At 42.1% G+C, this 22,274-nt stretch overlaps 1 protein-coding gene across 1 annotated transcript; it reads left to right on the top strand.

Moving 5' to 3' along the window:
• The first annotated feature begins 7,747 nt into the window (after positions 1 to 7,747).
• On the top strand, positions 7,748 to 20,177 carry LOC119791537 (galectin-9-like). Its single transcript, XM_038297685.1, has 3 exons — positions 7,748 to 7,818; positions 16,010 to 16,157; positions 19,783 to 20,177. The coding sequence occupies exons 1-3, from the start codon at positions 7,748 to 7,750 to the stop codon at positions 19,927 to 19,929; spliced, it is 366 nt and encodes a 121-aa protein (XP_038153613.1). The 3' UTR covers positions 19,930 to 20,177.
• Positions 20,178 to 22,274: the final 2,097 nt, after the last annotated feature.

Here is a 22,274-nt window from a genome sequence, read left to right as displayed (position 1 = left end):
CACTCCCACAGAAAAAAATTGTGTCCCGTCCTGATCCCGGGCCAGATAGGAAACCAAAGTCCTGTCTCATCCCACTCCTGGTGAAATTACTCCCACTCCCATCCCGCTCCCATTCAGAATGACTCCCGCTCCTGGACCACTCCCATTCTTGGTCTCTGCAATAAGATTTCTGCCAATACATTGAATCTGAATTTCTATGAAGGGTCAGTTAAGTTCCTGTTTCTAACTGTAGTAAAGGTCAGTTAAAGTAAAAGGAATAATAATTATAAATACATAATAAAAGTAACAAACAAGGAAACAGACCATGCTTGTCTTAGGTGAATAAACAATCAAAACAATGAAACTTTTCGAAGTCGAGTTCGCCACTAACTGTTGGTCCCTACATTGTTGTTTTTGAGCACGGGTGAAAAACTCAGAGCGGAAGCACTGTTGGTTTTTGGGTCGTGTCATTTTTTTTGACTCGCATTATAGTGTAGGCTTAAAGGAAAAAACTACAAAATGGCGGCGCCAGTACTGGATTTTTTTTCTTCGTATTTTATTTTTTGGCATCGATCCTAGTTTATTTTAGTTATTATTGGTTTTGCTCCCGCTCCCGTCTGCTACCGTTAATGTTTAATCCTGTACCGTCCCAATCAAGTGATCGTTACTAATACTGACTCCAATCCCACTGGAATCCCACGGGAATCCCGTGACCCGTGGGATTCCCAAAAAAATGTCAGTCTTTAATACAGGAATACAGTGATACAAGGGTCAACTCCTCTGAGAAAACACGGGATGCAATTTTTGGCAATTTCTATTCTTTTTTTTATGTAAGAATTCAATATATAACATGGATGCATAAACACCTCATTTTAATTCAGTGTTAAATCCTGTTTAAAGTAACAGATTATAATAAAAAATGTCTCCGGACCTTTACTGGTTGATGATTGTCTTTATTCAGACGCTGCTGATTTTTAATTGGTTACCCCTAGTTTAATGTTCACAGTTCAAAAGTCTAATGGCAGCTGTTGCAGAATCTGCAGGTCCTGCATCGAAATGCTGCAAAGCCTCTTCCCAGAGGGCAGCAGGGAGAACAGTCTATGATGGCTGTGTGAGGGGTCATTGATGATGTTAAGAGTTCAGGTCACACAGTGCTAGGATGAAAAGTCTTTTATGGAGGGAAGAGGAGCCCCATTGATCCTCTCTGCTGTTCTCACCACTCTCCTCACCTTCCTCCAGTCTGAGGCGCTGCAGCCTCCACACCACACAGTGAGACAGCTGGTCAGAACGCTCTCTATGGTGCTTCTGTAGAAGGTGGTGAGGATGGGTGGGGGCAGGTGGGCTCTCCTCATCCTCCACAGGAAGAAAAAGCACCTCTATGTCAGGCTCGAAACCTTGGACCCAATATTCAAACAGACAGATCCGAATGAGTTAAAAACAGTCTTTATTTATAAATGGCGTGCAGCTGCTCGTCAGCTGGAGCGGATAAACCGGATCAAACCTTCCCCTGTAAAATTTTATCACTGAATGTTTCAAATTCTATTATATATTGACAGTAATTGCAATAATATTGCCCTTTCAACATTTGGCAATTACGGTGGCCCAGAGGGCACACGTGATTTCATTTTTGACCTCAGTGGCGCAACCAGCGGAGCAGGTGACGGTTCTGAACAGCATCATGGCCAAGTAGCAAAGACAACAAGATTTGAGGGATTTCATTTTTAAGAAGGCAAAAACTAACGCTTCAGATAAGTCAAGAGTCTTTTATAAGCTTACCGTTTTGGCACCAAATATGTAGAAATCCGAATCTCTGGACATAGCGATAGCATGCAAAACTAAGTAAACTAGTTTGAAGAGCAAACACTTTTCTGTCTTTAAAGTTGACATGACCAATGTTGGGCAAGCTACTTGTCCAGTGTAGTGAGCTAAGCTATCAGTTACTGAACAATAAATTAAGCTTCACTACACCAAAGCTACCACCTAAAGAATTATAGCAAGCTAAGTTACACTAATGTGTTAAAGTAGCTTAACTACATCAGAAGCTACTTAACGTTGTACCAAGCTAATGTCAATTCAAAATGAGTCTGATGCACTGGTTAAAACATTTATTAAAGATCAGCCAATGACATAACACAGTGTAAACATTGCTTTATGATAAAAAAAACTGAAGTATTTACTAGTAGACAAACTAGTAAACAATCTGCTGTTATTAGAACCAAATTAAAGGTACTGTGTAGTGTTCTACACATCGAGACATGGCTATGGGTTTATATTCAATGGACATCTCTAGGGAAAACAAAACCCTACAAAAGGCATATTATTTCTTTAGGGTCTCCCTTAGAGAAAACTTCTTCAGACCTCAATTAAACAGTCGATTCAAGTAACAAATGAAACTGTTTACAAAAAAGGTGAAAAAAATAAAGAAGCTAATTAAGAGATATACACTCACCGGCCACTTTATTAGGTACACCTGTCCAACTGCTCGTTAACACTTAATTTCTAAGCAGCCAATCACATGACGGCAACTCAATGCATTTAGGCATGTAGACCTGGTCAAGACAATCTCCTGCAGTTCAAACCGAGCATCAGTATGGGGAAGAAAGGTGATTTGAGTGACTTTGAACGTGGCATGATTGTTGGTGCCAGAAGGGCTGGTCTGAGTATTTCAGAAACTGCTGATCTGCTGGGATTTTCACGCACAACCATCTCTAAGGTTTACAGAGAATGGTCTGAAAAAGAAAAAACTCCCAGTGAGCGGCAGTTCTGTGGGCGGAAATGCCTTGTTGATGCCAGAGGTCAGAGGAGAATGGCCAGACTGGTTCGAGCTGATAGAAGGGCAACAGTGACTCAAATAACCACCCGTTACAACCAAGGTGTGCAGAAGAGCATCTCTGAACGCACAGTACGTCAGACTTTGAGGCAGATGGGCTACAGCAGCAGAAGACCACACCGGGTGCCACTCCTTTCAGCTAAGAACAGGAAACTGAGGCTACAATTTGCACAAGCTCATCGAAATTGGACAATAGAAGATTGGAAAAACGTTGCCTGGTCTGATGAGTCTCGATTTCTACTGCAACATTCGGATGGTAGGGTCAGAATTTGGCGTCTACAACATGAAAGCATGGATCCATCCTGCCTTGTATCAACGGTTCAGGCTGGTGGTGGTGGTGTCATGGTGTGGGGAATATTTTCTTGGCACTCTTTGGGCCCCTTGGTACCAATTGAGCATCGTTGCAACGCCACAGCCTACCTGAGTATTGTTGCTGACCATGTCCATCCCTTTATGACCACAATGTACCCAACTTCTGATGGCTACTTTCAGCAGGATAATGCGCCATGTCATAAAGCTGGAATCATCTCAGACTGGTTTCTTGAACATGACAATGAGTTCACTGTACTCAAATGGCCTCCACAGTCACCAGATCTCAATCCAATAGAGCATCTTTGGGATGTGGTGGAACGGGAGATTCGCATCATGGATGTGCAGCCGACAAATCTGCAGCAACTGTGTGATGCCATCATGTCAATATGGACCAAACTCCCTGAGGAATGCTTCCAGCACCTTGTTGAATCTATGCCACGAAGAATTGAGGCAGTTCTGAAGGCAAAAGGGGGTCCAACCCGTTACTAGCATGGGGTACCTAATAAAGTGGCCAGTGAGTGTATATACATTTATGTCTCACTGTATAATTTAATTTCTACCTACATATTTATTCATTGTATTTTGGGGGGTAATTAATTGAATGCTTATTTATTTATTGAGCATGTATTTATTTATGTATTTATTTTTATATATGGGAGAGCTGTTCCTCCATACCTAAAAAATCTTATTTGTGCAAATAAGCCTTAAAACAGATTTATGTAAACATCCTGTCTGGTAAATTAGGCCATTAAAATACAATATCTAAGTTTGGCTACTGCTCTCTAATGAGAATATCTTAGTGGCACTCATCAGATTGAACTATCTGGAAATTAAAGGCACCAATAAAGTTAAAGCTGATATATTTTTCTCATTTTTATTTCAAAAAATTGACTGCAGTTGCTTGTTTTAATGAGTGTTTGGTTATGTAAAACAAATGGCTAGTCTTGGCCACATGAGCTCTCTATGGCCAAGAACCGAAATTTGAACACGTACTTTTTATCAGAGGATTCAACAAGTTTCAAAATCTCTGAAGATAAGGCGCTCTGCTCCTGTCTCCTCCTCCATCCTGTGTGTGTGGCTCTGTGTGTCTGTGTGTGTCATTCTTTGAGTTCCACTGCAGTGCGCATGCGCATGTTTCCTAGATACAGACAGGAGAGGCAAAATAGAGGCTCATGCGTGAATGTCCAACGAATAACTCCGATTGTTGTTTCAAAAATAGAAAACCTGCTTTCATTACTTAGTTATGCCCTGGATTTTGTAGCGTTTGTGGACGCTACGTCGCTACTTGATAAAAATAATAACGTCACTACTGGAAAGTTACTTGATAAATAAAGCAGCGACGCTACGGTCAAGCTACTGGAACATGTAGTTAAACTAATAGCTTCGCTACATGTAGCAGCGCTACTGCCCCTCACTGGACATGACACAGGAGAATTAGTCTAGAGTGTACAGGCACGGCTGAACATTCAAAACCTGCAATTTGGTTGTGAATTAAACATAAAATGAATCTGCAGGCCGCTGCCGTTTTGCTAGATGAAAGCCAGAATCTAGAAGATGTTGGTGAGAAAAGTGGAGCTGTGGCCGAGAGCAGTGGAGGAAACCTGGAGGAGAGAATCGAAGAATTGAAAAATGCATTTTAATTAAGCAATTTAAGACACCTGTTAGGATTATCATCTTGAAAGAACTGCCAAATGTCATGTAAATGTCTGGCCAATGGTCATAAACGAATTGAATGTTGACATCTGGCTGCAAAGTGTGACTTGCAGAATGCCTGTTGTCCGATCAATGGTAAATATATTTCGATGGACCTATTAGAATAGTTTTAACTCATTCATTGCCAGCATGTAGCCCAGCTTACTTTAAATTACCCAATAGGAACAATACTGATTGTCTGATAAACACATATTAAATAAATACTCTAAATGAATATTTGAAAGCTGAGTAAAATTATTAGATGTTATATTGGCTCATTTATTTTCAGGCTAATGATGGTGGTCAGAGGGGTCCCCGGTGGCGCTAGTGTACGGCAGTGTGAGTGTGTGCGTGAATGGGTGAATGAATGTAGTGTAAAGATCTTTGGTCAAATCTCCTGACTTGAATAAAGGCGCTATATAAGTACACCCCATTTACCATTACATAGCCTCACCTATGACATAGTCCAGCGTTCTACAGCGTAGAACTGTGACACTTCTGCAAGTACCTCTGTAAGAATGACTGGCTCTCAAAGGGTGCTCAATTTCCCTCCAACAAAATTCATAAGCTTCAAACTCCTATATTCAACTGTACCTCATAGGTCACATCAGAACCTCAGAGGATCGAAAACTGAGCTCTTCAAAATTTCCTTAAGTTTACAGGTAGAAACAAAAACAGTTAGTTCACAATTTTAAAACAACACTCTGTGCCTCAATGAGTTCACCCAGGACTCATATCAAATCAAAAAAAAAGTATACACACACCCCCCTTCTCATCAATAACCCCATGCTGCACATTAACACCATCGCTCTGATGTCCTAATGAATGATTGGGATCCCAGTACAATTTTTAACCATGTCAAGTCAGTCAGAGCCTATTCAAACCCACTTATCAAAGTCCAGTGTGTGCACCCATCTCTACATCTCTCTCTGGTTGTCATCATCCAAATTTTTCATTTTAGAAAATAAGGATTAGTACAAATCTTAAAGAAGATACAATTAGGGCTGAGACATTGCCAGCCTGTCCTGGGAAAAGATATAAAAGCTCAAGGATTGCTAGAAACACAGCCTGAAAAAAAGAACATAGTCAAATAAAACAACCTCACGATCCCCCTTAAATGGGCCTTGAACTATTATGCCTGCACACTGTCAGCTTCATTGTCACTATGTATATGCAAGTAAGGCAAAAGTAAATGGCCTCTAAGGTTTGTTACCTAGAACGGCAATTGAACGGTTCATCAATTAGTCTATAGTGAATCATGACATTTAGGAGAATTGGTAGAATTCAAAGTCATACAAAGAATATTAGCAAGAATCAGATGAATAATGACAAATAAGTAGTTGTACTGGTTGGACATGGAGCGTAATCAATAATGTGCTCAGGGATTGTCTAGGCTGCATCATATACACGGATAAAAATAAATGAATAAAAACTGGAGGCTGAAACCCAGGGTAAGGTCAAGACGAATTTGTTTTAAAACTCTCCGGCTTTATTTATAAAAGTGAACCCAGCTAATCTGCTGAGTACCTTACGGTATCTTGGCCATATCCGTAAGATGTGGTATTGCTTTGTCCAGCACCAGCTCGAAGTGTGATTCATCCTGTGTTACATCAGTCTCCAATGTGATCATAACGAGAAGATGGAACTGCTTTTAAATTAAAATCATATAATGTCCCCACCTGGGATTTTATTTTCCCAAAAAGTAGAAGCACTCATCCTGCTTTAATCTGGACTGTTTGAGCTACAGTCTCTCAGCAGCACACCAATAATCCCCATTATTAAGAGGTCAATAATTAGCCGATTAATGACCACTCTAGCACATTCTGTTTTGGTGGGGGTAGTGTCGACACAAAGAAGTACATTACAACTTAGGAAAGAAAACTGCTCCGGTCTTGTCAAAGCCTCTTCTAGTTGGAGCATCTTAGCAACATATTTGACAGCTTTACCTGTGGTGGTCAGAAGAATCTGTTTGTCATGATGGGTATCAGAGCTAGCCCAAAATGCAGAACACACACGGAGGAGACAGGGAAAAAGTTCAAAGGTTTATTTAAAGTTCTGAACACCAGAGAATAAAACAAGTTCTGAAACTGGTTTGGACTGGTTCACAGAAGTCTTGACTGGGACCGGAGACTGTTGGTTAGCAGAGTTTATAAGAAGCTAAACATCTAGCTTCAGGCTTAGCATAGCAGACCTTGATCTGAGCATCCAGCTCACTGCAGACAACAACAGGGAAAATCCACGTAGGATTCTTCAGGCTGAGCTTCCAGCTCATTGCAGAGAACAACAGGGAACATCCACATAGGATTCTTCAGGGTGATTCCACATAGGAACCTTCAGGTTGGCTCACCAGGGCAGATTAGCAGGTTAAGCTCTCCTAGAGCTTCAGGCTTGAGACTGGTTTCCTGTGATGCAGCTCTCCCAGAGCTTCAGACCAGAGACAGGTTTCCAGTGAGGCAGCTCTTCCTGAGCTTCAGACCAGAGACAGGTTTCCTGTGAGACACAGACAAAGGAGGGATTAGAATCTGATCTCACACTTGAGACAACTAAGATTCAATCTGTAACAGAGACTCTGGAAGCTAACCAACTAAGATCAACACTGCGGCGTGGAAGCAAGGTCTGGCAGGAGCTTATAAAGGGGAGGTCTCCTGATGAGTAGATTAACAACAGGTGTGCAGGAAGACTCCAGCCCTAGGAGACCCACGGCGCACTCTGCTGGAGACAGAGGGTAGTCTCCAGATCCCAACAGTAACTCCAGCCCTAAGGAGAAAATACAAAAAGCAAAAGAGGATCCTCGGCGCCCTCTGGTGGGCAAGCCTGAGGATCCCAACACTGTTATTTGCCTATGTTTTACATCTACGTGTGCCATTTTTGCTCTGTAAGCAGAATCTGTGTATATTTATTTTTTTATAATAATTTATTTCACAAGCACGAATGATGGCACAGATTTCAGCAAGAAGCGAGGACGATGAGGGTGGGATAATCTCAGCCTCCAGGATGTGCCAATTGTAGCAGGCAGCAGGGCTAGGTTTGTCAGAGGAAGAAACAACAGCATAAGATATAATGCCTACTCCTCCTGGAATTACATATTTATGACCGTCTGTAAAAAATGTCAGGTGCCCCCAGAATGGGGTCTCTTAAAACTACAGTGGCGTTGGGTGTAGGAGTTTGCCCTGAAATTGAAGGGTTGATGGTTCAAGCCCCAGCTACAGCTTTCAGTGTCATTTTGTCCTTGGGCAAGAGGTGGAAGTGGTCAGAGGGCCCAGTGGCACCAGTGTACGGCAGCCTCACTTCTGTAAGTGAACCCCAGGGACGCTATGGATGCAATGTGGCTTGCCACCATCAGTGTGTGAGTGTGTGTGTGAATGGGTGAATGACTGAATGTAGGCCAAGTCTCCTGACTTGAAAAGGCGCTTTAAGTACAGTCAATTTACCATTTACTGTGACTAGAATCAATACACCAGATACCAGAAGGCCGGAAATACTGGTAGTACCTTTTTCCCTCACTCTTTTCAGGTGAGGTACTGTGGTTGATGTACTGCCTTATCAGTCTTCATTACTAAAATTTACAATAGGCCCCACAATAAAATAGTGAACCAAAATGTGACCAAAAACAGCAATTTATACTTTTTAACAATATACTACAATTATACTAATATAGAATTCAGACTCTGTCATGAATTTGTTTTTATGTTTTATGCATTAGAGATTGTCTGGAGTCATTAAATTCATTTAAACAGCACTGATGTATAAATATGTGCATATAAGCAAAGGCCTCATGAAAATTTGTTCCATTTTCAATGATTTATTTGGAAAATATAGACATAGGTTCATTGTGATTACCGTATTTTCAAGACCATAAGGCGCACCGTACTAAAGGCTCAGTCTCAGTTATGTGTGCCATTACTGTATTTAACACACACATAAGGCGCACCGGATTATAGGTCGCGGGTTTTATATACAGGTGCTGGTCATAAAATTAGAATATCATGAAAAAGTAGATTGATTTCAGTAATTCCATTTAAAAAGTGAAACTTGTATATTATATTCATACATTACATACAAACTCATATTTCAGATGTTTATTTTGTTTAATTTTGATGATTACAAATGACAACAAATGAAAATCCCAAATTCATCATATCAGAAAATTAGAATATTACTGAAGACCAATAAAAACAAAGGATTTATAGAAATGTTGGCCAACTGAAAAGTATGAACATGAAAAGTATGAGCATGTACAGCACTCAGTATTTAGTTGGGCCTCCTTTGGCCTGTATTACTGCAGCAATGCGGCGTGGCGTGGAGTCGATCAGTCTGTGGCACTGCTCAGGTGTTATGATAGCCCAGGTTGCTCTAATAGTGGCTTTTAGCTCTTCTGAATTGTTGGGTCTGGTGTATTGCATCTTCTTCTTCACAATACCCCATAGATTTTCTATGGGGTTAAGGTCAGGAGAGTTTGCTGGCCAATTAAGAACAGGGATACCATGGTCCTTCAACCAGGTACTGGTAGCTTTGGCACTGTGTGCAGGTGCCAAGTCCTGTTGGAAAATGAAATCTGCATCTCCAAAAAGTTGGTCAGCTGCAGGAAGCATGAAGTGCTCTAAAACTTCCTGGTATGTGGCTGCGTTGACCCTGGACCTCAGAAAACACAATGGACCAACACCAGCAGATGACATGGCACCCCAAACCATCACTGACTGTGGAAACTTTACACTGGACTTCAAGCAACGTGGATGAAGTGCCTCTCTTCTTTTCCTCCAGACTCTGGGACCTTGATTTCCAAAGGAAATGCAAAATTTACTTTCATCAGAGAACATGACTTTGGACCACTCACCAGCAGTCCAGTCCTGTTTCTCTTTAGACGCTTCTGACGCTGTCTGTGGTTCAAGAGTGGCTTGACACAAGGAATGCGACAGCAGAAACCCATGTCTTTCATACGTCTGTGTGTGGTGGTTCTTGAAGCACTCACTCCAGCTGCAGTCCACTCTTTGTGAATCTCCCCCACATTTTTGAAGGGGTTTTGTTTCACAATCCTCTCCAGGGTGCGGTTATCTCTCTTGCTTGTACACTTTTTTCGACCACATCTTTTCCTTCCCTTCGCCTCTCTATTAATGTGCTTGGACACTGAGCTCTGTGAACAGCCAGCCTCTTTAGCGATGACCTTTTGTGTCTTGCCCTCCTTGTGCAAGGTGTCGATGGTCGTCTTTTGGACAACTGTCAAGTCAGCAGTCTTCCCCATGATTGTGTAGCCTATAGAACTAGACTGAAAGACCATTTAAAGGCTTTTGCAGGTGGTTTGAGTTAATTAGCTGATTAGAGTGTGGTACCAGGGGCCATCAATTTTGAACCTTTTCACAATATTCTAATTTTCTGATATGATGAATTTGAGATTTTCATTTGTTGTCATTTGTAATCATCAAAATTAAACAAAATAAACATCTGAAATATATGAGTTTGTATGTAATGTATGAATATAATATACAAGTTTCACTTTTTAAATGGAATTACTGAAATCAATCTACTTTTTCATGATATTCTAATTTTATGACCAGCACCTGTACTGGTACATATCCTCTACTACGTTTAAATACCTCTACTGCGTATTTAAAAATAGAGCGGGAGCAAAACTGAGTATGTTTGTGCTTTATTCATGTATTTATTACAAATTATTAATCAAACCTGGGAGCTGGCTGTGAGACAGACACATCGCTGATGACACAGAGCGCTGTGATCACTCCTCTAAAACAGTTTATTGACGCATAAATTAACTTCAAATGCAGAAATCTGCCGGCAGAATGTGTTCACTTTTATTTTCCTGCTGCCTGCAGTTTAGATTATTTAGATGAAAAACACCTCCCAGCTGCCACGATGAACCGCGAGGAGGCGACCCGGCCAGAGGCTGCTGTTGAAGGGGATTCCTACTGACAGCGCACCGCCGGTATGTGGGGGTCTGAGCGGCTCCGACAGAAATAATATTAGAAGGCAGGATGGTAATCTGGATGAACTGACTGCAATGATTAAGTTTTCAGGTGGACTTTCTCACTTAAAAACATATTAAAACTACTTTATTCCCACTGATCACAGCAAATACAGCTGCAAGGCAAAGAAAGGATAGAGGAGCTCCGCCCAACGCGCGTCAGACACACTTTTGCACCGCGCAGCCAGAGCAGCAAAGCTGCTTCAGCCGCGCGTCAGAACTAACTGGTACAAACAGCAAAAATTGTCATGATGTAGCAGGTTTACTAGCCCAGATGCAGAACTCACAGAACAGAGAGGCAGGTTAAAAGTCCAATATTTATTGAAGACACACAGGGTTCTGCCCTGGAAGGCAGAGAAGACAGAGCAGGTTAGACTCAGATACAGGTTCAGGTAAACAGACCTTCAGGTTCTCAGGTTCAGACAGGCAGGGTGGCACAGAAAGGACAACAATCCGGCTCCGAGTGGAGCTCCTCTACAGCTAATATAGGGAGAGCTCCTAATCAGCTGATGGGGAACAGCTGTCAACACTGAACCCAAGCTCCCCAGGAATAGATCCACGGCGCCCTCTGGTGGGCAAGGCCCCGGATCCTAACAGTACCCCCCCCCCCTCAAGGGCGGATACCAGACGCCCCAAAGAAAAAGACCCCCAAAAAATAATTCGCCCAGGGCTGGCGAAGGATGAACCAGGGATGCAAGGCAGAGTCTCAGGTGGCCGGCCGTGGGGCCGGAGGCAAGGCAGAGTCTCAGGTGGCTGGCCATGGGACCGGCAGCAGAGCAGAGTCTCCGGTGACTGGCCGTGGAACCGGAGCAGAGGCAGACACTCCGGAGGCCGGAGTCTTGGAAGCTGCAGGGACCCCGGAGGAGGACGCCATCCCAGCTTCCGCAGGAAGCTCCGAGGAGGACCCCGTCTCTGCTTCTGCAGGAAGCTCCGAGGAGGACGCCGTCTCTGCTTCTGCAGGAAGCACCGAGGAGGACGCCGTCTCTGCTTCTGCAGGAAGCACCGAGGAGGACGCCGTCTCTGCTTCTGCAGGAAGCTCCGAGGAGGACGCCATCTCTGCTTCTGCAGGAAGCACCGAGGAGGACGCCGTCTCTGCTTCTGCAGCTCAGCAACAGGCTCAGACAGGGCCACCCACTGTGGCTCCGAATCAGGAACTAAGGAGGCCGCCGATTGCGGCTCCGCATCAGGAACTGAGGAGGCCGCTGATTGTGGCTCCGAATCAGGAGCACCGGAAGCCGCCGATTGTGGCTCCACATCAGGAGCAGAGGAGGCCACCGACTGTGGCTCCAAAGGAACACAGGAGGCCGCCGATTGCGGCTCCGGATCAGGAACAACGGAGGCCGCCGACTGCGGCTCCGAATCAGGAACACCAGAAGCCACCGACTGCGGCTCCGCATCAGGAGCAGAGGAAGCCACCGACTGTGGCTCCACCTCAGGAATAGAGGAAACCACCGACTGATTCCCACTGATCAAATATACACACCAGGAACAGGGGAAGGCACCGACCCTAGCCCCAATTCAGGAGTCTCTGGAAGACACGGAGCAGGCTCAGGGGTCTCCAGACGGCTCAGAGCGGGCTTAGGGGTCTCCAGACGGCTTTTGTTTGACACTCCACTGTTTGCATATCTTATTTACTTAAGTTAAATGTTAAACAAGATATTTGTTAATGTGAGATTAATGCTAAAGGTTTATTGGCACTTATGCTGACTTAATGCTAAGGCATTGCTAGTTTGGTTGCATTCAAAGTTAGTTGTAATTAGTGATACAAATTAGTACTTACTTTATTGATCTTTATTTTTACATTTGAATGATTTGTGTTTGTTTAAGTTTGAAATAACGCAATATCTCCTGTTACTCTTGTGTTCAAGGTTTTCAACCTGAATGGCTGAATGACTGAATGACCCCTTCACCAATCAAATCAAGAAAACAAATTTCAATAAAAAACAAAAAGGGGAAATCCTTGTTCTGAGTTGTTCCTTGCTGACTGGGCTCTTTCAAGTGGAGCATTACTGAGGGAAAAAATCAACATCACAACAAAAACTTGACAGCCATCAACACCTTTGTTTATAGATGTTGGAGATCAGCCTGTTTTTCAGTATAGTCCTGTTTCTCTGATTGTGACTGGCTGGATGTGCTCTCTTCATCCTCTGACATGGGAACTGGCTCTGACCTAGTCTGCCTGGCTGTGTGTTTCCTGGACAGGGCCGCCTTTTACAGTTGCTTTCTGTATCTCTGCTTCTGTCTCCTTGAGCCCCAGTCGGCTTCGGCAGATGGCCGCTCACACTGAGCCTGGTTCTGCTGGAGGTTTCTTCCTGTTAAAAGGGAGTTTTTCCTCTCCACTGTTGCTACAAGCATGCTTAGTGTGAGGGATTGCATTCGGGTCAACAAGTCGATGCAATCAACTGGTTTTCCTTAGATAGAAAACTTTGATATATGCTTCAGCTGCATCCCACAGAATTTTAGGGCTAACTGTTCCATTATCATTAAATTCTTAATAACTTTTAAGTACCTCTGCCATTTCAATTTGGAAGCAGTAGTATTCAATAAATGTGTTGAGCCTCCATAAAGTGTTTTTAGGATTCCTAATTAAATTAATTTTCATATTTAAACCAGAATGATCAGAAATGTCTCTTTGGCCTATTAAACAATCTTTCAATCTGTGAAGGTCCCTATTGAACAAAAAGAAATAATAGTAGAGTAAAAAGTAAATTCACGCTCGTGTTTATGTAAAATATCTCCATATATCTATGAGTCCCAATTCTTGCCGGGTTTTTTTTTAATTACTTTTCTAAGTGAGTCTTTCTTCACTCTCTGCTAGTTGTATCCAGTTTTGGATTTAGGAGTAATTTAAAATCGCCTGCACATATACATGTGCCACGTGCTTCTGCGGCCACAAGACTGAATACTTATTTAAAGAAATCTATGCTACTACCAGGGGGGCATATATATTGCATAGAGTGACCTCTTCCTGTTCCAACTTCCCCTTTACCAAGACAAAATCTGCCTTCCTTATCTTTGTGTTCTGAAATAAAACCAAATCTGATACTGTTTGATATAAGAATAGCTACTCCTCTTTTTTCCCCCTGATCTGTGAGAAGCAAAATATGTTTTTCTATAACCCATTTTATTTATCTTCTCATGTTCTTCATTTGACAAATGTGTTTCCTGCAAGAAACCTATGCCAATCTGCTCTTGTTTAAGCTTTGAAATGATCTTGCTTCTTTTAATGTGATTTTTTATACCATTTACATTCAAAGTCTGTATACTATAATACTGCATATCCTCTAAACGTTAACATGTTTTTTTTCCACCTGCCTGGCAACACTCCCAGCCCTCAGAACACACACAGAACAAAAATGCATAAAGACAGAACTTGTCATAACAATGAACAGGTCTTCCAAATAAGAGGATACCAGTGTAATTTTCAAGCATTCTGTGTTATTAGTTGTTTACCCTTTAAAACGGGTTGTAGCGAACCGGTGGGTTTTGAGAGGTTATAAAAAAATCCAAATATGTATGAATCTTCTACGTCCTCAACAGACATAATCATTAGGCCAACAATCTTCAACTTCTGCAAGGCATCCATTCTGTATAAAGAGAACAATGTAGCATATGGACAGCAGGGATCCCCTTTAGCCTGTCTTCCTGTAGAAAACTATTTTTCAATTGCAATGAGAGACAAGCTGACCAGATCCATAATTCAGTTTGTAGGTTTTGGGAAGATACACCTTGCTGATTTAGCAAGCATTTGCTTGGCATCCCAGAATCTACTCAAAAACTGTTATATGCTGAACTTTTTATATATTTTTTCAATGTTAGTTTTATACATAGAGTATTCATAACAAGTCCAGAACTTATGTCCAACGTCAGCCTAACTTATGCATAACGCACAGCAGCATAATTCCCATGTATTATGAACAAGCCAATGTCCTGAAGGGGGCAGCAATGCGCCTGGAGGCACCTGGCCTGCATTAAAAGATTTCTTTGATCGCACTATTAACCTAGCTGTGTTTACCGCCCGCCAAAAATAATGAATAGATAAAAAGAAAAAAGAAAAGGAAAGAAAGAAGGTTTGCAGGCGCAGCAGATTCAGCATCATGTCTGCTAGGAAGTTTGTTAGTTGTGGTTGTGAACGCAGGGAGGATCCATCACACTCACCTTCACGCTCAAACTATGATGGGAATAAAGTCTGGAGTATTGATGGTTTCCTCCTGTGAACCCCCTTTATACCAAAATGCTGCCAATAAGCCATTAAACAGTAGCTGTAAGATAGAAACACATTCAGCGGTCATCTGGAGAAATACGTTGATATGCTTTGGAGATAAGTTCTTAACCTCTTGGACACTAGGCCTGTTTTCGAGAAATATGCTTGAAAATAACATGCCCAAAATGAATTGAATATATCTCAAGAACTACAGAGTTTATTTTAATTGTTTTGGTATCAAAATAAAGGCAAGACCCCAGAGAATATGTTACAGGTCTAAAAATCATCTTGGGGCGAGTGCTGAGGACCCAAATTTGGGTCCTCATGTTATGAAAAGGTTGATTTACGCATCAGTTATGCACAAGTCACTCATAGGTTCTGGATAAGCTAGACACTACAACTGATGAGTAACTTACAATTAACGTATGTCAACGATCAGAAAACTTAACTGTAACTTATGGCCCACGCATGAGCATACGCTGGCACACGTCAAGAGCATGCTCAATATTTCTCGATGTACTCACCGTATGATGACGTGTGCCAGCGTGCTTCAGCATGCTTATAACTTACAAAACATACCCATAACTTATCCAACATATGCCAGCGATTTTGCCAGATTTTTCGTATGTCAAGATGTGACAGGGGCTTGAAGAGGGGCTCCAGCAGAAGACAAGACACAGAGCTAAGCATGTCAGAAAGGGGAAGGAGAGGGAGAGGGAGAAAAATGGTCCTCCTTCACCGACAGCCAAGTCAGAATATTGCTGTCCAGTGTAGATCTGGCCCTGCTGAGTTCAGTTCAGTGCAATAAAGATATCCAACAGATCAGTTTGTCCACAAGAATCAAACTGAACAACAATTTCTGCCTCTTTCGATCAAACTCTTTGTTCTGTAAAGTGACATAATGCCTCCTAATGTCTCACCCCATCGCTGATGATTTGATCGTATTAGATTTTAGCTTAAAGTTTAATCCTGTTTGTTTAAAAAATTTTCTGTCTCATGTTCCGTTTCCTCCCAGGTTCCACGTGAACTTCAGCCACCAGACTGGAATCGCTCTGCATTATAATCCACGTTTAAACAAGAACACGGTGGTCCGAAACACCAAGCAGCATGGGCAGTGGGGCTCTGAGGAACGAATGGGATTAATGCCATTCCAGCGAGGGCAGGCTTTCACGATATGAAAATATTAATGTTAAAATCCCTGACATCTGATGCACCACTGTTCCAAATAATGTGTGCAAACATGGGTCAGTGGCGTCAATCTCAGTGTTTGGCTGATTCAGCGCTGGGTTCTCTACTTCCTCTGTGATGTTATCGTCTATTTGTTGAATTTTTTTATATTTAAAGGCTTAACTGACCATCTAGGGATTAAAAAATAATTATTTTTAAGGGCCATTGCGTCACACAATTACCATTAACTGAATTAGAGAAGAATGTCATGCTGTCAATTTCACTCTGTCATATTATTATTGGAAAAAGTTTTTTTCTTCACTTATTTTATAGCAATGTGTCATGCCAAGGGATATATGTTAGTAATCAGGCAGTGAAGGCCATTAGATGACCTCAGTCCAAAAAGGACTGAAGGGAATCCCAAAAAAAGTTAAAAACAAACCACTGGACTTTATTTTTTTAAAGACGTTTTACTTCCCATCCAGAAAGCTTTCTTTTTTGTTTGTGCGTCAGGCTTTCTGTCATCAGACAACCCCAGGCTGAGCATGTCTCTACTGAAACAGAAGGGAAGCACAAAGAACAGAAACACATCAAAGATGCTCTACAAACCTACGGATACCCAAACTGGGAGTCAAATCATTAAGGAAATACAAAAAAGATGTAGTAGATCATAATGGTGAGAACATTAAAGGGGAACACTGTTTTTTCACATTGGGCCCTTGATTTTACGTTATTGCATCATGTTCTACTCACCCATATGTTTTGCTTCATTTGGAGCTGTTCTGAAGATATTCCGTTAGGTTATATCCAAGTAACGTCTTCCTATGGGCAACGGTTTAAAGGCACAAACTGAACTGTTCATAATTTATTCTTTAAGGTACGCCAGCATTCATAACATGTAGGCGAATCACTGTCCCCCCAGACATTCGCAGTTATATTTTTTATGTTTATATTTTTTTAAAGCTACAGTGTGTAATAATTACAGGGATGTACAGTCAGAAATGTAATATATTATACATAACTATGTTATTTATCATCATCTACGAGCTCAGCCTTTTAAACTTAATATTTGCGTTGCCTTAGAATTCGTTATTTATAATTACATAGGAGCGGGTCTCGCAGCCATGGAGGCAGACATCTTTGCGCTACGGCAGCACAGAGCCAACAAACTAGCGATTGCAAGATCGCCCATTACGCTCGAAAGTAACTACGGCAAGTTGAGAGAGATGAACTGAGACGGTACTGAACACACAGACTAATGAAATACTATCTGTAAAATTATCTATGTAAACAAACCTCATCACTTGAGAAGGTAGGTGATGCGGACGTCGTGGAAGACATTTTGTCCCGTAACGCTCGCCGTACTGTTGGGGGGGAGAAGCGGTGGGGGGGAGACGTTCATGTTGCTGCGGTCTGCAGTCTGGACGTTAGATGTCGCTGAAAATTACACACTGTAGCTTTAAGCAAAGCGGAGTGTGTATGACGTCATCCGCGTGCTGGACTGGAGTTGTAACAGGCAGCCCGGGCCACAGGCGGCTACGCTCTACCCTTTATATTCATTCGCCTAGCTAATCTGAATCGTTCAATTCCATTTCGAGAGCGAGATCATCTGTGGTAATAGCACTAGACATCTTCCAGGCATGTGAGTAAAACTAGCAGCAGTTCAGAGGACAGGATGAATGAACGGTAGCCGGCGCTCACTGGTGACGTCATACACACTCCGCTTTATTTAAAAAATATATAAATATAAAAAATATAACCGCGGATGTCTGGGGGACAGTGATTCGTCTACATGTTATGAATGCTGGCGTACCATAAAGAATAAATTATGAACAGTTTAGTTTGTGCCTTCAAGTCGTTGCCCACGGGAAGATGTTACCTGGATATAACCTAACAGAATATCTTCAGAACAGCTCCAAATGACACAAAAACTAATATGGGTGAGTAGAACATGATGTCATAATGTAAAATCAAGGTAAATCATGTAAAAAAAATTGGCATTCCCTTTTAAACGCAAAAATTTCGCCATCCCATATGTTGCTGGAGTCTGTGGAAAAACTCAAGAAGATTTTCTCCAAAAACAGGTCATCTGTCAAACAAATCTTTTCAGTCATAGCATCTTGATTCATATGTCGCAGCTAATATATGCAACGGTTGAAATAACAACTATTTACTTTCCCATTGAGTTCCGTCCCAGTGTTCACGGGGATGGATGTCTGTGTCTTCAGCAGGCGTAGAGCTAACAGAACTGGCAGCGTTGCGAGGCAAGGGCTCAAACATGTACGGCTGTAAGCCTTCTACACCAAACCAAGCTTCTGCCGCCCTGGCGTCCTCTTCCACACCATCTTCGTCTTCACCTTCCTCCTCTAAATAAAAATTGTATGATGGAGGAGACTCATCCAGTGCTGTTTCTAAGTCACCAATTTAGTGCTACTTGGTCCCAATGTAATTTCCCATTGGGAACCTACTAGCACTAAGTTGCTAACTGGTTAGTAAGATGTTTCCGATAAACCGGCCATCACCAAACTTGCTTGCGAACCTTCCACCACAACAATCCCGCCCCCTTGATAAACAACCAATCACATTCACTTTATTCATGCGTGTAAAGTCGTGCACCACTCAGGAGAATTTGGAAATGCAACAGTTGGAACAGTCGCTTCCCTACGACTTTAAACAGAGGAGGAAGACTCGGTCTCTGAATCCTATAACACAGCTTTAGCGTTGATTCTTCCAAACAATCACCTCATTCCTCATCAACATGCAGGTGATCAAAACATTGCTCCTGTAAGCCATGCAAATTATGACCCTCACAACTCTCCATTACAGAGGCGTGGGCAAGTTTTGGTTTAACTTGCAGGCTAACAACGACAATGAAGACTGCCCATTACAAAGGGGTGGACCTGTTTCGGTTCAATTTGCCTTTTTTCTAAACCAAAACAAGGCTTTCGTTGGGCTAATCTATAGCCCAACGCTTCGCTTCTGTCAGGGAACCCCAGGGCAGCTGTGGCTACAATGTAGCTTCCCATCATCAGTGTGTGAGTGAATGGCTGAATGACTGAATGTAGTTTAAAGTGCTTTGGTCAAGTCTCCTGACTTGAAAAAGTGCTATAAGAGTACAGGCCATTTACCATAAAGCCTGGAGCTCCACACTACTCTAGACATTTTAAATGAGAAAGCTTTCTGGATGGGAGTGAAATGTCTTCAAACTTGGAAAAAAGAAAGTCCAGTGGTTTGTTTTAAACTTTTTTTGGAATGACTATGACCTGGATGACTGGGAATCTTCACCAGCAGACTGGAGGAAATGCATAAACTACAGACAAAAGAGGAAATCTAGGTTTCTGGTTTGGTGGGCTCCGTTGCCTCCTCCAGAGGCAGAGTTGTTGCTCCTTCCTTCTACTGTACAGTAAAGTATTACCGGCTGTCTGGTTCCCCTTTTTTGTTGGCTGTTGCTGTTAATAAATATGGTTAAACCGTGACTAGACTGTTAGTTTTCTGTATCTTCAAGCCTCCCCAGGCTGATACAGATTAGGTTGAAGGAAGAGGTTGTATTTAGCTTTCTGTAAGAAATCCCAAAGACATTTAAGCAGTTAGGATGACCTCTCTGAACCTTGTTTCTTCCAGCTGACCATCATCTGTGAACAAAGATCCTTCAGGATTGTAGTGAACTGGATGCAGGCCCACACCTACAACCACCGCTTCACTCCTCTACATAACATCAATAGCGTGGAGATCGAGGGAGACATCCAGCTGACCTCAGTCATGGTTTAGATTCTGTGTTCAGTCACAGAAATGGAACTTGTAAAACCTCTCTGCTTCCACCAAAGAAAAACAACCCAAAACATGTTTTTTTTTTTTATTACAGAAGTTTTTAATTTCTGGAAACTACTGGTGTTCAAGTGGCAGAGTTTGTCATTTACTACCATCTAGTGGTCAAGTTGTATACAAAAAAACAAATAGAATCAACCTGGATCTATCTTGGGATTATAAAACTGTTTATCATCCATCCAGAGATTTTCTGTTGCCAAATATTCCTTCTGTGTTTAGTTGTAGTTTCTTGTCTTGGCTCAGTTTGCTTTTGTTGGTTTATGCTCATTTACACACTTTGTTCTGTTTCCATTACGTTTTATCAGCCTCTAATAGATGTTACTTTTTCAAACTGGGACTTAAAAAGAACCACCAACAAGATCTACCTTCACAAGCCCTCCCTCTCCCCATGTATCTGTGTTTATTGTTCCAGTCTACTTCAAATCATGTTATGGACCACTCTATTGGTTGATGTTTTATTGTGTTGAACAGATGAACACCTGATGACGAGTATGACTGGGTAATTAACTCTACAATGCCAAATGTATCATATTTGATACATACGGTTACTGAAATGTTTTGCGTCTGAAACCTTTTGCATAATTTAATTGTAAAAACTTTGCTCAAAATCCTATTGTATACAATCAGATATACCTGATAACAGAGGGCAGAAGACTACACAAAAAGTAATCTGGACTTATCGCATAGTAATAAATTATTAATATCAAAAATGTATTTCTGTTTTTTCTTTTTACATATTTTTTTAAAAGGCCAAATAAGGACTTCAAACCAAAAAAAAGTAAATTTCTTTTTTGTTTTATGCTTGGATCGGGCTTTAAAGGGTTAAGGGGCCTCAGACCAAAGTCTTGCCCATCCAACCCCCTCTTCTATGTTATCCTATGCTACAAGTCAGTCTTACTGTAAATTGAGGTTTGCATCCATCTGATGTGGGACCTAGTCGTTACTTCCTGCCTTCTCATTCATTGTACCTCAGCAGACTGCAGCATCATAGCGGCAGCACTGATCCATCTATCCGTTTCCTCTCACTCCTGAACAGAACCCCCAAAATACTTCAACACCCGAAGTCGAGACAGGGACTCTCCTCTGACCTGAAGGAGACAATCCACCTTTTTTCAGTCGAGAATTAAGGCCTTTGACTTGGAGGACGATTCTCTGATTCTCATCCTGGTGGCGAACCGCCCCAGTGCAAGCTGTAGGTCTCAGGAGGGACCCAACAGAACCATGTCATCTAAACTAGACCCAGTTGAGTCCTTGGCTGTTCCTAGAGTCATTAGCAGACCCGTCAGAGCAGAGTCAGAGGTCTTTTCTATCATAATGACCTTTGCTCTCCGGTCCTGATGTCTAAGACTGAATCCCAAACCAGCCCCTAATCATTAACCCTCCGTTTGGAGTCCTGCGGAGGGTCCGCCACATTAAGGGCCGTCCCAAACAACGTAGTGGGTAGGGCCAGTGGACTGTTCAGCCGTTAAATAGCTAGTCTGCAGGCTTGTTGGAATTTTGTTTGGCAGGTATAATGGCAAAGTATTGGCAGAGGAAACACGTGCATTCCAATGCAAGTTCAGCTGGTTTCCTGCATCTTCAGCACAACAGAAAATATAAGAAAATCATGTTAGGAAAAAAGACGTAATTAATCGCCCAATGGAATGTCCTCTTTGAAATAGTTTTATTTGAATGGATAGATTTATTTTTACGAAAATGGAAAATGTTTGATATTATGTTAATCTGCGCCACAGAGCTACAGCCACACACATGCAGCGTCAATGTGTTTCCATAGAAACGACTGCTTTCCGTAGGAGGGAAGAGGCCTTCCCATTCACGTTTAAACCCCCCCCACGTACAATCCAGGCGCCTTCCACAGCTCTGAGGGTTACCTTATTGCGATTAACCCTTGATAGTTAAGGGATAGTGGTTAGGGTGCGGTTTGGGATTCAGCCTGAACCTGTCCTTCAATTCAGGACTTTTAACGCAGAACCAGCAGGCGGCATATTAGCACTATTTAAAACATCCTGGTTACATCATAAACTGAAATTGGAGAAAAAAAATGTTTCAAAAACCAGCAACTCTTCTAGTCCTACAGCTCAGTAATATCACCAAACATCTCCTGGATCTGCTCTTATGTGGATTTAAAAATACATAAAAATTAATAATCAAAGAAATATGTGCTGCAGCGTACCGTTGATCGGGTTAGAATTCGGTGGAAACGAGGCATGGGTCTAGTTAAGCTGATGGTGTCACGTTAGGGGCTCAGTATTTCCTTCTTCAGGGAGGAAGGAGATCAAGTTGTAAGG

The sequence above is a fragment of the Cyprinodon tularosa genome, unplaced genomic scaffold, assembly GCF_016077235.1.
Source record: "Cyprinodon tularosa strain WSP-4 unplaced genomic scaffold, ASM1607723v1 ctg394, whole genome shotgun sequence".
NCBI classification, from domain to species: Eukaryota; Metazoa; Chordata; class Actinopteri; order Cyprinodontiformes; family Cyprinodontidae; genus Cyprinodon; species Cyprinodon tularosa.
The sequence above is the reverse complement of the archived record's forward strand: the minus strand, read 5'-3'. Positions and strand labels throughout refer to the sequence as shown.